A 14,485-nucleotide genomic window follows, 5' to 3' on the forward strand; every position below is an offset into this window, starting at 1 on the left:
TATATGTCCCAGGAGACATGTATAAAGTGGACATCAGCCTGATTATAAGTTCTAAATGCAACCCAAATAAATACCCATCAACATTAGAATGAATACATTATTTGTGGTATAGACACAATGGAATACTCCGCAGCTGTGAAAAGGAATACACTGCAGATACACATAACCATGTGGATTCATTTCACATCAAGTGAAAAGTGAATCCCAAAAGAATTCATTGGAGTCCATATGTGTAAGGTTCACAAACGTCCCAAACTAAACAATACCTGCATTGCTTAGATAAACAAATATGGTAAAACTGTAACAAAACAAAACAAAAAGGGCTAGGAAATGATAAACCCAAAAGACAAAATAGCAGTTATTTCTGAGGGAGGAGGGAAGGGGATGGGGTTGGGGAAGGGCACCCAGAGAATTTTAGGAGTGATGGACTTTTCCTTAAATTGAATGGTGGGTTCATATTGTTTTGTTATTCTTTGTGCCTTACGTATTTTACAAATAACCAATTGGATCTATGTAATATTATAATACAAACTGAGTAAAGGATTAGGTTGAGGATCACAGCATTGGAAGTTCTTGGTGTTGAAGAGAGTAAGTGCCGAGCAAGTTGTGTCCCTGCCAGTTTGTTTGTGACCACCTGGTGGCTTACCCTTCTTGGTGTGGTGAGGCTTGGCATGTCACTTTCCTTGGCTGTGGCTGTTAGTACTGAATGCCATTCTCTCTGAGGAAAAGCGTCCTTCTCTTTTTTATTGATTGACTGATTGATTGAGACAGAGTCTCACTCTGTCACCCAGGCTGGAGTGCAGTGGCGTGATCTCAGCTCACTGCATCCTCTGCCTCCTGGGTTCAAGCGATTCTCCTGCCTCAGCCTCCTGAGTAGCTGGGACTACAGGCACCCACTACCACGCCCAGCTAATTTTTGTATTCTTAGTAGAAACGGGGTTTCACCAAATTATTGGCCAGGCTGGTCTTGAACTCCTGACCATGTGATCCACCTGCCTTGGCCTCCCAAAGTGCTGGGATTGTAGGTGTGAGCCATCACGCTCAGCCTTTTAATTTTTTTTTATTTAATTTTTTTTAAGACAGGGTCTCACTCTGTCACCCCAGCTAGAGTGCAGTGGCACAATCATAGCTCGCTGCAGCCTCCATCTCCTAGGCTCAAGCCATCCTCCCACCTCAGCCTCTCGAGTAGCTGGGGCTATAGGTGTGCACCACCACACCCAGCTAATTTTTGTATTTTTTGCAGAGATGGAGTTTTGCTGTGCTGCTTAGACTGGTCTCGAACTCCTGGGCTCAGGCAATCCTCCTGCCTTGGCCTCCCAAAGTGCTGGGATTACAGGCATGAGCCACCACACCTGGCCTAAGAGTGTCCTTCTTGTTACTGTAGGCTTCCCTGATTGTGACTGAGGAGCTGCACCTGATCACCTTTGAGACCGAGGTGTATCACCAAGGCCTCAAGATTGACCTAGAGGTAAGTTCTGCAGCAGAATCGGTGAGAGGCTACGTACAGGGGTGACTCAGGACAAAAACTTCCACTGGGATTTTTACAAGAGAAGGTGGAATGATTACTGTTTGCTTAACACTGTGTTTATTTTTGCTTACTTTTCTCCAAAAAAATCCTTGGCATCCCATCTGGCAATAAAGTCTTGCTTGAGTGCTTAGAAGATGTGTGTATATTCAGCTTTCAGCAAACTTGATATGAAAATCTCTATTTAGAAATTGATTGGCCGGGCGTGGTGGCTCACGCCTGTAATCCCAGCACTTTGGGAGGCTGAGGCGGGTGGATCACGAGGTCAGGAGTTCGAGACCAGCCTGGCCAACATGACGAAACCCCGTCTCTACTAAAAATACAAAAATTAGCTGGGTGTGGTGGCGGACGCCTATAATCCCAGCTACTCGGGAGGCTGAGGCAGGAGAATCACTTGAACCTGGGAGGCAGAGGTTGCAGTGAGCTGAGATTGTGCCATTGCACTCCAGCCTGGGTGACAGAGTGAGACTCCATCTCAAAAAAAAAAAAAGAAATTAGAACTGACTTCATAAAGTTTGGGCATAAGAGTCTTAGCAGCCAGTGTGTTTAGTATACAGAAAATTGTGGCAATGACATTCTCCTTTCCCAACTTTCTTGATTTTTAAATTAAGATATCCCTAGAAAAGCAGGAATCCTGGTCTTTGATTCCTGAGACCTCCCTGTTTCATGTGAAGATACAGCTTCAAGTCTTGGAGAATGCCTCCAAGGTCTTAAAAATGGGGAATCTGTGGACTGTGAGTCAAGCTTTGAGCAAGTCAGGTTTTACAAGGGACCGGTGTATTCCGACTGCAGCCTGAGTTGTGTGGCCACGCTGGGCATTCTTTCCACTATGAGTGCTCACTGAGCTGACTCACTCACACTCCTCGCCTAGAGTTGGCAGCAGGTGTGGTTTATGGCATGTCCTTTCATTCTGAGCCCCGTGAGATGCGGGTGAAGAGATTTCCAAGGCTGTGAGAGCCCCTCTGCCTCCCCAGCTCAGTCCCCACTTCCTCCGCAGACCCACTCCTTGCCAGTTGTGGTGATCTCCAACATCTGTCAGATGCCAAATGCCTGGGCGTCCATCCTGTGGTACAACATGCTGACCAACAATCCCAAGGTTAGTGCCCCCTCCTTTTAGTTGGTGCCCCGGGATCTCTTGCGACTTAGGGGTACCTAGTATAGACAATGAGCACCATCCCTCATCTAAACAAGCAAATGTGTTCTTTCCAATAGAACGTAAACTTTTTTACCAAGCCCCCAATTGGAACCTGGGATCAAGTGGCCGAGGTCCTGAGCTGGCAGTTCTCCTCCACCACCAAGCGAGGACTGAGCATCGAGCAGCTGACTACACTGGCAGAGAAACTCTTGGGTCCGCATTTCACCCCTTTTCCCTCCTGCCCACCCGCCCAGAAAAGGGATCCGGCCCATAGGGCTGTTCATTTGGGCCATGTCTACTGAGCATTAGGCCATGTTTCTTTCCTGAGCAAGGCGCTGTGCTGGTGCCAGGAAACAGGGGAGTTGGGGAGTTGGGGTGCAGAGACAGTTTGCAGTTTTCAGTCGAGGTGATCATTTTTGAGGTGGGAGGTAGATTTCTTTTCTCCTGGTTGCTGTCTCATTCACCCACTCTATCTAACTTTAGAAGATCTTTTAAGTGTGTGTTGGAAGGTGGCACTAAAGGCTTGACATTCCCTGTCCATTTTTTAAATAAACTATAGGCTAGTTGGTTTTTTTTGTTTTATTTTATTTATTTATTTATTTTTTTGAGACGAGTCTTGCTCTGTTGCCCAGGCTGGAGTGCAGTAGTGTGATCTCGGCTCACTGCAACCTCCGCCTTCTGGGTTCAAGTGATTCTCCTGCCTCGGCCTCCCGAGTAGCTGAGACTACAGGTGCCCACCACCACGCCCAGCTAATTTTTGTATTTTTAGTAGAGACGGGGTTTTACCATGTTGGCCAGGATAGTCTCCGTCTCTTCACCTCGTGATCCGCCCACCTCGGCCTCCTAAAGTGCTGGGATTACAGGCTTGAGCCACTGTGCCCAGCGTAGGCTAGTTTTTAAAAAAGAATTAGTGGAATATTTTATGTGCCACCTGGGCTAGAAGTAGCTTTGTTCTAATAAAGCTGTTGCCACCAAATACACCTCTCTGACACCCGATGTCAGCTTGTTAGTGAGTGCTGCTGTTCTTCCCAGCCTGCCACCCGAGGTTGGGAAGAGCAGGGGGACTTGTTACATCACCCTCCATCCCTGCTGGGCTACCCAGCAACACAAGTGAGTCAAATGATGGGATAGTGTTTGTCCTCATGTGCACACACACAACAGTGCCTACCTTCACAGATGTGAAAGCTGATTATTTTGTGGCCCATTGTGGGATGAATGTGTGTGTGTTCTGTTTTAAGAAATAACCTCTTGACCCCAAGCTGAAAATGCACTACTTGACTCTTTTTCTTTTCCTTCAGGACCTGGTGTGAATTATTCAGGGTGTCAGATCACATGGGCTAAATTTTGCAAAGTAAGCAATCTTGTTAAATTCTCGTGGGAATGGGAATGCTCACCTGCACGGCTGTCGTTGAGGGCTCTGGCTTGAAGGCCCTGAACTCTTGGTCCAGCGGCCAGTAGGACCTGCCTGAAGGTAGACGGGCCTGAGGATTTGGGTGATGCACTGCACCCCTAGGAAGGGAAGGGCTGGGATGGCAGTAGACTTGGCTTTCCCATTACTCTTTTCTCCAGGAAAACATGGCTGGCAAGGGCTTCTCCTTCTGGGTCTGGCTGGACAATATCATTGACCTTGTGAAAAAGTACATCCTGGCCCTTTGGAACGAAGGGTAGGTTGGACAGAGTGTGCACAGATGTAACCAAGTCCCCTGCTCTCAGCAAGCCAGTGGCAGGGGATGGATGCCCTGTTAGCAGTAACAACACTGTTCCTCCTCCTTGGCTCCAGGTACATCATGGGCTTTATCAGTAAGGAGCGGGAGCGGGCCATCTTGAGCACTAAGCCTCCAGGCACCTTCCTGCTAAGATTCAGTGAAAGCAGCAAAGAAGGAGGCGTCACTTTCACTTGGGTGGAGAAGGACATCAGCGGTAAGGGAGGCTCCCACCCACCCCACCTGCTGGTGGCTGCTGAGGACTCATCACTGCTTCTAGTTGCAAGCACCTACTGCCCCCTGGTGGGTGGAGATGGCCTCAACTCCCTGTTTCACTCAGACTCGCAAAACACATTTGGGTGACTTCTAAATCCTTCCAGCTGAAGGATTGGTTTGCTTTGTTTTGCTTGCTCCAGTGACTATTTGTTGAGAATTTTGCAATTTAAATTGTATTCTTCATCTCTTTTTCTACTTAACCCTGTTAATATATCTTAACGCAAGTAGTTATATTCAAGTTTATTTTCTATGACCCAACTAGTAGCCTCTTCTTAATTAGAAGCCAGCCTGAATATTTCCACAGTGCCAGGCCACTGAACAGGGTGTTCAGGGTCTCAACACTAGGGTGGCTTAAGTCTTTTCCCCTTCGAGGAAAGAAAAAATGGGCAGTTTTCTCTGAGATGACTTAGCTGTAGGTTCCATGATCTTTCCTTCCCATGTCCTGTGACAGGTAAGACCCAGATCCAGTCCGTGGAACCATACACAAAGCAGCAGCTGAACAACATGTCATTTGCTGAAATCATCATGGGCTATAAGATCATGGATGCTACCAATATCCTGGTGTCTCCACTGGTCTATCTCTATCCTGACATTCCCAAGGAGGAGGCATTCGGAAAGTATTGTCGGCCAGAGAGCCAGGAGCATCCTGAAGCTGACCCAGGTAGTTGTTGATTTTCCATGTTCCTGGCATTTAATTTTTGGGAAAAGTTGGAAATTTTGGGATCCTTGGAGGATAGATAGGCAAATGCCTGAATAACCTGGGGGATAATTATTTCTCCTTATGGGAAAGAATTGTAGTGAGTGCTTTTGTTGGGGTGACCGATGGGATTTGAGAGGAGAATCAGAATCACTTAGAGTAGTGTAGTTCCTGCTCCACAGAGAGTGCATGAGTCTAAAGAGGGGATACAGCCTGGGCAATATGGTGAAACCTCGTCTCTACAAAAAATCCAAAAAAATTACCCGGTGTGGTGGCACGCATTTGTAGTCGTAGCTACTTGGGAGGCTGAGGTGGGAGGATCACCTGAGCCAAGGAGTTCAAGGCTGTAGTGAGCGGTGATCATGCCACCACACTCCAGCCTGGCTGATAGAGTGAGACACTGTGTCAAAAAATAAAAATAAAGAGGGGATTAATACACATACATCCCCCAAAACATGCCTGAAACACGAGAAGGGAAACTGAGGGCAGTTAACAGGATGCCCTGCTGGCACAGTGCTTCTTAGTAGATGCTAGAAGGTTTGAGGCCCAGATTTCAGCCCAGCATATGGCTTTTTGCCTGTAACTGAACCATGTCAGTGTGCCAGATGGTCTGAAGAAAGGGTTTCTGGAGGAAATTATTATTAGCTGCATGGGAGTATGGTTTACACTAGAGTAGAAGAGCTGGGAGCATCACGTTTGAAGGGGAAGACAGTGACTGGGTGGAGGGGCAAGGGATTGGTATTTAGAGTGTGCAACTATTGAAAATAAGGTATATTTTAATGTGTAAGAGGACATGTACTTATATGTTATATATAAATTATTTTAGCTGGGCGAAGTGGCTCATGCCTATAGTCCTAGCACTTTGGGAGGCCCAGGCGGGAGGATCACTTGAGCCTGGGAGTTTGAGAACAGACTAGACAACATAGTGAGACCCTATCTATACAAAAATAATTTTTTTTAAATTAGCCACGTGTGGTGGTTTGTGCCTGTAGTCCTAGCTACTCGGGAGGCTGAGGTGGGAGGATTGCTTGAGCCCAGGAGGTTGAGGCTGCAGTGAGCCATGATCGCACCACTGCACTCCAGCCTGGGTGACAGAGCAAGACCTTGTCTCACCAAAAAAAAAAAAAAAAAAAAAAGAGAGAGAAATTAAAAATACTGTAATCTCAGCTGGGCATGGGGGTTCACACCTGCAGTCCTAGCACTTTGGGAGGCTGAAGCAGGAGGATCACTTGAGGCCAGGAACTCAAGACCAGCCTGGCAACATAGCAAGACCCCACTACACACACACACACACACACACACAAAGAAAAGAAAGAAAAAAACGAAAGAAAACTGTAATCTCTGCAGCTGTCCTCAGTGTGGAGGAGGGGGTAGCCCTGTCTGTTCCCCTTCAGCACTTGCTGTTTTGACTCTCTGGGTTCTTTGTGCAGGTCTTGATGGGGAGTCTCTGGTTTGCCATTCTTTGTTTTATTTAACTTTCTGTAATCATAAAGCCAATGATGGGCTTTTTTTTTTTTTTTTTTTTTTTTTGGACTGAGTCTTGCTCTATCACCCAAGCTGGAGTGCAGTGGCACCATCTCGGCTCACTGCAACCTCCACCTCCCGGTTCAAGCAATTCTCCTGCCTCAGCCTCCCGAGTAGCTGGGATTATGGGTTTGCGCCACCATGCCCAGCTGATTTTTGTATTTTTTGTAGAGAAAGGGTTTCGCCATGTTGGCCAGGCTGGCCTCGAACTCCTGACCTCAGGTGATCTGCCCACTTCAGCCTCCCAAAGTGCTGGGATTACAGGCGTGAGCCACTGTGCCTGGCCTAATGATGGGCTCTTTAATGTGATCCTTTAGGGTTGGCGCCTTGCCCTAGTTGCTGTTGAAAAAACTATTTTTGTCCAAATAGCACACACACAGAAACCTACCAACTTCCCTCCCACTTTTTCCTAGGAATTCCTTCTGAGGGATTTCTTGAGATGGGGCAGAATGGGGCTTGGAAGAGGGAGTTGGAGCTAATTGACCGTTGCCTTTCTCCTTTGTTGGGGTCCTGAGTCTTGTTCCTGCTGTAAGAGTTACTCACTTCCTGTCTGCCACCTATCTCCCTTTGCATGTGTGCTTCAGTTGGGAGATCTGTTTATCAGCCCCTGCCACACGGCTCTTTGTTCCTTCTGCAGAGGACGTTGGGGTCCCACGGCTGGTCCTTTTGACTCATTTTGCTTTCAAGGTCCCACCTCCCAGTCTGAGGCTGCATCCTCCATTACCGTCACCCTTCCTGTGGGCTGGGAGGCCAGGTCCTTTCCTGCCCAGCGATGTCAGCGTTTCCTCAGGGGCCAGGCACTCATCAGGAGAAAGGAACTAATTACTTGAGTAATTTGCCTTGCCTTGCTGAGAGGAGTGTGCCCTGAGGGACTCCATGTGAATGTGGTGACGGGTGTGGGGGTGTCCCTGTGTTATTATAAAATGGGTGCCTTCAGGACGATGAGCATGTGACCATTTCCTCTCTATTTCCATCACAAGAGTATTATGGTATGAGGGTCTCAGGTTAGATTATCCTCCCAAGACTCTTCTCTCTTCCTTCTCTACTGGAAGCCCACATAGCATTTCCTTATGGCTTGAGGGAGAGGTTCGGAGCCACTTACAAATTAGATAAAGTACATTTACAATCTTGTACAAAGCCACACAATGAAGTCATTTTTCTCAGCCTTTTTTTTTTTTTTTTTTTTTTTTTGAGCCTGAGTCTCGCTCTATCGTCCAGACTGGAGTGCAGTGGCGCGATCGTGCTTCACTGAAACCTCTGCCTCCCAGGTTCAAGAGATTCTCATACCTCAGCCTCCTGAGTAGCTGGGATTACAGACATGCACCACTATGCCTGGCTAATTTTTGGATTTTTAGTAGAGACCTGGTTTCACCCTGTTGGCCAGGCTGGTCTTGAACCCCTGACCTCAAGTGATCTTCCCGCCTGGGCCTCCCAAAGTGCTGGGATTATAGGTGTGAGCCACAGTGCCCAGCCTTGTTTTTGTTTTTGTTTTGTTTTGACAGTCTGTCACTCTGTCACCCAGGCTGGAGTGCAGTGGTGCGATCTCACCTCACTGCAGCCTCTGCCTCCCAGGTTCAAGTGATTCTCCTGCCTCAGCCTCCTGAGTAGCTGGGATTACAGGCGTGCCACCACGCCCAGCTATTTTTGTATTTTCATTAAAGACAGGGTTTCCCCATGTTGGTGAGGCTGGTCTTGAACTCCTGGCCTCAAGTGATCCACCTGCTTCAGCCTCCCAAAGTGCAGGGATTACAGGCATGAGCCACTGTGCCTGGCCTCAGCTATCTTGAATGCTGGAGAATTAAATCCTTTTCTGTCTAGGGTGTCAGCTCCCTAAGGGCTGGGCCAAAACAGTTGGATTTATAAGACACTGGAGTCTTGCCTCAGTAGCTCCTTTGAATTCTGCACTGAATTGATCAGTTTCTTGGCCCAAAGTAAACTCAGATGGCGGCCCAAGAGCCACTCTGCAGTGCCTTCTTTCACATGGTCATCATGCTCTCTGATCCCTCAGGTTCTGTCTAAGCCTCATGTTTTATGACCGTGCTGTTCTCAGCCCACCTCACCCTGCCCCATGCCTTCTCAATGGTTTGTTCACCTGAATTCCCCAGATTTCATGCCAGTATCCCCAAGGTTCCTTGACCTCTTGGTGTAAGCATTCAGCATCTAAAATTCATTTTATTCCCGTCAACACATTTCTAACTGTAGAACAAGAATTATAAATGACAAAGCTCATAGAAAATTGGCACCTTGTCTTCCCCCTCCCTCTTATTTTGTACATAAAAGAGAATATGGGCTGGGCATTGTGGCCAAGGCTGGGCATGATAGCTCATACTTGTAATCCAGCACTTTGGGAGGGTGAGGCAGATGGATCACCTGAGGTCAGGAGTTCAAGACCAGCCTGGCCAACATGGTGAAACCTCATCTCTACTAAAATTACAAAAAAAAAATTAGCTAGGCATGGTGGCAGATGTCTGTAATCCAGCTACTCAGGAGGCTGATGAAGGAGAATCACTTGAACCCTGGAGGCAGAGGTTGTAGAGAGCCAAGATGGCGCTACTGCACACCAACCTGGGCGAAAGAGAGCAAGACTCCGTCTCAAAAAAAAAAAAGACAAAAATTAGCCAGGCATGGTGGTGCCACCTGTAGTCCCAGCTGCTTGGGAGCCTAAGGCAGGAGAATCGTTTTGACCTGGGAGTAGGAGGTTGCGGTAACCGAGATTGTGCCACTGCACTTGAGCCTGGGCAACAGAGTGAGACTCTGTCTCAAAACAATAAGAACAACAGCAACAAAAGAGAGAGACCATGCCTTGCTCCAGGTCTCTTAGCTATTGAAGATGTACCTGGACCCAGGTCTCCGGTCTTCTAGTTGAAGCAATTGTACTGCCTTACAAAGTCACATTCTCTTTGGTGCTTTTTGATTGACGTATTTATCCAACTAGAAAGTTACTCATGCCCTCATCCAAAAATGTGGTAGAGGCCAGATTAGTGCTGGTAGGAATAAGAGATATAACCTTTGGCTTTGGAACCACAAGCATTAGCAGTCTCCATGTTCTTTAAAGACTCGGTGATATTGGTATTTAGGCTGGACACCATGCAAAGACTACACAGGCTCGGTTCCTGCATGCAGAGAAGTTATCTAAGAGATATGACCAGGCCGGAATAGAATGCTCAGACCACGTGGAGGCTGTTAAACTTTTACATAATCTAGGGAAAGAAGGGACACAAGGTTGGCATTAGTCTAGGGTCAGGTGGGAAAAGGTTATGCTGAAAAGTCTCTGCAGCTCAGGACAGCTTTGTGCAAAGAACTGAAGTTCACAGCTGCTAGTGCCTGGGAGATCAAATAGTATAAATGAGGGCAGACAACCCTGAGGGGCAGATGGAGCTTTCCAGACAATCTTGGCATGAGGATGAGTGAGTTTCAAATCAGTCCTGCCGAGGCAGATGGCTTCCTCCAGCTCTGCTTACTGAATGCGAAGTCACAGTCAGTAAGAAAACTGGTTTTCTTCTTCCCAGGCGCTGCCCCATACCTGAAGACCAAGTTTATCTGTGTGACACCGTAAGTGGCTTCCTTTCCCCGTTTTGCCTTCATTTCTAATATCCTCAGTTATCCCTGGGAATGGGACACTGGGTGAGAGTTAATCTGCCAAGGGTTGGAAGCCCCTGGGCTATGTTTAGTACTCAAAGTGACCTTGTGTGTTTAAAAAGCTTGAGCTTTTATTTTTCTGTTGGAGACCGGAGTTTGATGGCTTGTGTGTGTGTGTTTTGTTCTTTTTTTTTTTCCATTGTGTCTTGTCAACCCCCCGTTTCCCCTCCTGCTGCCCCCCATTTCCTACAGAACGACCTGCAGCAATACCATTGACCTGCCGATGTCCCCCCGCACTTTAGATTCATTGATGCAGTTTGGAAATAATGGTGAAGGTGCTGAACCCTCAGCAGGAGGGCAGTTTGGTGAGTATTTGGTTGACAGACTTTGTCCCTATAAGGGAAGTTGGTCCCCTTTGTGTGATGCTCTCACATGTACACACCGAGAGCTGGTCACTCGGAATGGTAGGAGATTCTAGAGCTTTGCTTTCCAAAAGAGATGGTATGAATGCCACATGTGTGAGTATAAATCTTCTAGCAGCCACACTGGAAATAGACGAACTTAATTTTTACAATATATTTTATTTAACCCACTAAATCCAACATACTCTCAATTTAACATTTCAGAAAAAGTTGAGGCTGGGTGAGTGGCTCATGCCTGTAATCCCAGCACTTTGGGAGGCCGAGGTGGGTGGATCACTTGAGGTCAGGAGTTCAAGACCAGCCTGACCAAAATCTCTAAAATATAAAAATTAGCTGGGCATGTTGGCGCATACCTGTAATCCCAGCTACTCAAGAAGCTGAGGTGGGAGGATCGCTTGAGCCTGGGAGGTGGAGGTTGCAGTGAGCAGAGATCGTGCCACTGCACTCCAGCCTGGGCGACAGAGTGAGACTCCATCTCAAATAAACAAAACTAAACTAAAAAGAAAAAGTTGAGACCTTTTTTCATTCTTTTTTTTCATACTAAGCCTTTAAAATCCAGTGGGCTTTTGACAGCCACAGCACAGCTCAGTTTGGACAAACCAAATCTCAAATGCTTGGTGGCCACGTGTGTCTCGGGGCTCCTGAATTAAACAGTAGATCAAGGGCAGAAGATCTCAGGACAGCCTTAGAGCTTCTGTAAACATGGAGCTCTGGGAATCAGTTAAGGTGGGAATGAGAAAGGACCCTTCCAGAGGCAGGGTCCTCCAGGGAGGAGGGTAAATCTGGCTTTTCTGACCATCCCTGGGCCTTAAGGGGCAGGAGATTGGATAGCAGTGGTAGCCTGGGCCCTGTCCTCTGAAGGGCTGGGGGCGTGGCCTGCCAGTTGCAGAGGGTGGACAACTGAACTAGTTTTCCCTGTCTGTCCCTCCAGAGTCCCTCACCTTTGACATGGAGTTGACCTCGGAGTGCGCTACCTCCCCCATGTGAGGAGCTGAGAACGGAAGCTGCAGAAAGATACGACTGAGGCGCCTACCTGCATTCCGCCACCCCTCACACAGCCAAACCCCAGATCATCTGAAACTACTAACTTTGTGGTTCCAGATTTTTTTAAATCTCCTACTTCTGCTATCTTTGAGCAATCTGGGCACTTTTAAAAATAGAGAAATGAGTGAATGTGGGTGATCTGCTTTTATCTAAATGCAAATAAGGATGTGTTCTCTGAGACCCATGATCAGGGGATGTGGCGGGGGGTGGCTAGAGGGAGAAAAAGGAAATGTCTTGTGTTGTTTTGTTCCCCTGCCCTCCTTTCTCAGCAGCTTTTTGTTATTGTTGTTGTTGTTCTTAGACAAGTGCCTCCTGGTGCCTGCGGCATCCTTCTGCCTGTTTCTGTAAGCAAATGCCACAGGCCACCTGTAGCTACGTACTCCTGGCATTGCACTTTTTAACCTTGCTGACATCCAAATAGAAGATAGGACTATCTAAGCCCTAGGTTTCTTTTTAAATTAAGAAATAATAACAATTAAAGGGCAAAAAACACTGTATCAGCATAGCCTTTCTGTATTTAAGAAACTTAAGCAGCCGGGCATGGTGGATCACGCCTGTAATCCCAGCACTTTGGGAGGCCGAGGCAGGTGGATCATAAGGTCAGGAGATCAAGACCATCCTGGCTAACACGGTGAAACCCCATCTCTACTAAAAGTACAAAAAATTAGCTGGGTGTGGTGGCAGGCGCCTGTAGTCCCAGCTACTCGGGAGGCTGAGGCAGGAGAATAGCTTGAACCTGAGAGGCAGAGGTTGCAGTGAGCCAAAATCGCACCACTGCACACTGCACTCCATCCTGGGCGACAGTCTGAGACTCTGTCTCAAAAAAAAAAAAAAAAGAAAAAGAAACTTCAGTTAACAGCCTCCTTGGTGCTTTAAGCATTCAGCTTCCTTCAGGCTGGTAATTTATATAATCCCTGAAACGGGCTTCAGGTCAAACCCTTAAGACATCTGAAGCTGCAGCCTGGCCTTTGGTGTTGAAATAGGAAGGTTTAAGGAGAATCTAAGCATTTTAGACTTTTTTTAATAAATAGACTTATTTTCCTTTGTAATGTATTGGCCTTTTAGTGAGTAAGGCTGGGCAGAGGGTGCTTACAACCTTGACTCCCTTTCTCCCTGGACTTGATCTGCTGTTTCAGAGGCTAGGTTGTTTCTGTGGGTGCCTTATCAGGGCTGGGATACTTCTGATTCTGGCTTCCTTCCTCCCCCACCCTCCCGACCCCAGTCCCCCTGATCCTGCTAGAGGCATGTCTCCTTGCGTGTCTAAAGGTCCCTCGTCCTGTTTGTTTTAGGAATCCTGGTCTCAGGACCTCATGGAAGAAGAGGGGGAGAGAGTTACAGGTTGGACATGATGCACACTATGGGGCCCCAGCGACGTGTCTGGTTGAGCTCAGGGAATATGGTTCTTAGCCAGTTTCTTGGTGATATCCAGTGGCACTTGTAATGGCGTCTTCATTCAGTTCATGCAGGGCAAAGGCTTACTGATAAACTTGAGTCTGCCCTCGTATGAGGGTGTATACCTGGCCTCCCTCTGAGGCTGGTGACTCCTCCCTGCTGGGGCCCCACAGGTGAGGCAGAACACCTAGAGGGCCTCCCCGCCTGCCCGCCTTGGCTGGCTAGCTCGCCTCTCCTGTGCGTATGGGAACACCTAGCACGTGCTGGATGGGCTGCCTCTGACTCAGAGGCATGGCCGGATTTGGCAACTCAAAACCACCTTGCCTCAGCTGATCAGAGTTTCTGTGGAATTCTGTTTGTTAAATCAAATTAGCTGGTCTCTGAATTAAGGGGGAGACGACCTTCTCTAAGATGAACAGGGTTCGCCCCAGTCCTCCTGCCTGGAGACAGTTGATGTGTCATGCAGAGCTCTTACTTCTCCAGCAACACTCTTCAGTACATAATAAGCTTAACTGATAAACAGAGAGAATATTTAGAAAGGTGAGACTTGGGCTTACCATTGGGTTTAAATCATAGGGACCTAGGGCGAGGGTTCAGGGCTTCTCTGGAGCAGATATTGTCAAGTTCATGGCCTTAGGTAGCATGTATCTGGTCTTAACTCTGATTGTAGCAAAAGTTCTGAGAGGAGCTGAGCCTTGTTGTGGCCCGTTAAAGAACAGGGTCCTCAGGCCCTGCCCGCTTCCTGTCCACTGCCCCCTCCCCATCCCCAGCCCAGCCGAGGGAATCCCGTGGGTTGCTTACCTACCTATAAGGTGGTTTATAAGCTGCTGTCCTGGCCACTGCATTCAAATTCCAATGTGTACTTCATAGTGTAAAAATTTATATTATTGTGAGGTTTTTTGTCTTTTTTTTTTTTTTTTTTGGTATATTGCTGTATCTACTTTAACTTCCAGAAATAAACGTTATATAGGAACCGTCTGATAGCATGGCAGCTCTGTTTGGCTGGTGGAGGCTTCCTTTTCCCCTGCATAAGTTCTGAGGGGGCCTCACACACAGGTGGGGCCTGGGATAAGGGCCGGAAAGGGTCTTGAGAGGAGGTGGTTACCTTAATCCCCCCGGCCAACCCCCTTATGTTAGCCACCAGCCCGGAGGTAAGGGGTGCCTGGAGGAGCAGGAGGTCAATAGTCC

The 14,485-nt window shown here is 47.6% G+C and overlaps 1 protein-coding gene across 15 annotated transcripts in view; it reads left to right on the plus strand.

The window, feature by feature from the left end:
• The window catches only part of STAT3 (signal transducer and activator of transcription 3), a 74,747-nt gene extending 60,472 nt beyond the window's left edge, over nt 1-14,275 (plus strand). For 3 of the 15 annotated variants that reach the window (XM_001165480.8, XM_009432157.5, XM_009432158.5), the window contains exons 15-24: nt 1,385-1,468; nt 2,523-2,621; nt 2,738-2,873; nt 3,959-4,011; nt 4,230-4,324; nt 4,441-4,580; nt 5,091-5,303; nt 10,370-10,412; nt 10,692-10,804; nt 11,793-14,275. In XM_001165480.8, coding sequence (XP_001165480.2) covers nt 1,385-1,468; nt 2,523-2,621; nt 2,738-2,873; nt 3,959-4,011; nt 4,230-4,324; nt 4,441-4,580; nt 5,091-5,303; nt 10,370-10,412; nt 10,692-10,804; nt 11,793-11,848 — 1,032 coding nt within the window. In that variant the 3' untranslated portion in view covers nt 11,849-14,275. Of the gene's footprint in view, nt 1-1,384; nt 1,469-2,522; nt 2,622-2,737; nt 2,874-3,958; nt 4,012-4,229; nt 4,325-4,440; nt 4,667-5,090; nt 5,304-10,369; nt 10,413-10,691; nt 10,805-11,792 lie in introns of all 15 variants that reach the window. The other 12 variants (XM_063798569.1, XM_009432160.5, XM_063798566.1 and 9 more) reach the window with 6 other exon arrangements.
• Nucleotides 14,276-14,485: the final 210 nt, after the last annotated feature.

The sequence above is a fragment of the Pan troglodytes genome, chromosome 19, assembly GCF_028858775.2.
Source record: "Pan troglodytes isolate AG18354 chromosome 19, NHGRI_mPanTro3-v2.0_pri, whole genome shotgun sequence".
Taxonomy (NCBI): Eukaryota; Metazoa; Chordata; class Mammalia; order Primates; family Hominidae; genus Pan; species Pan troglodytes.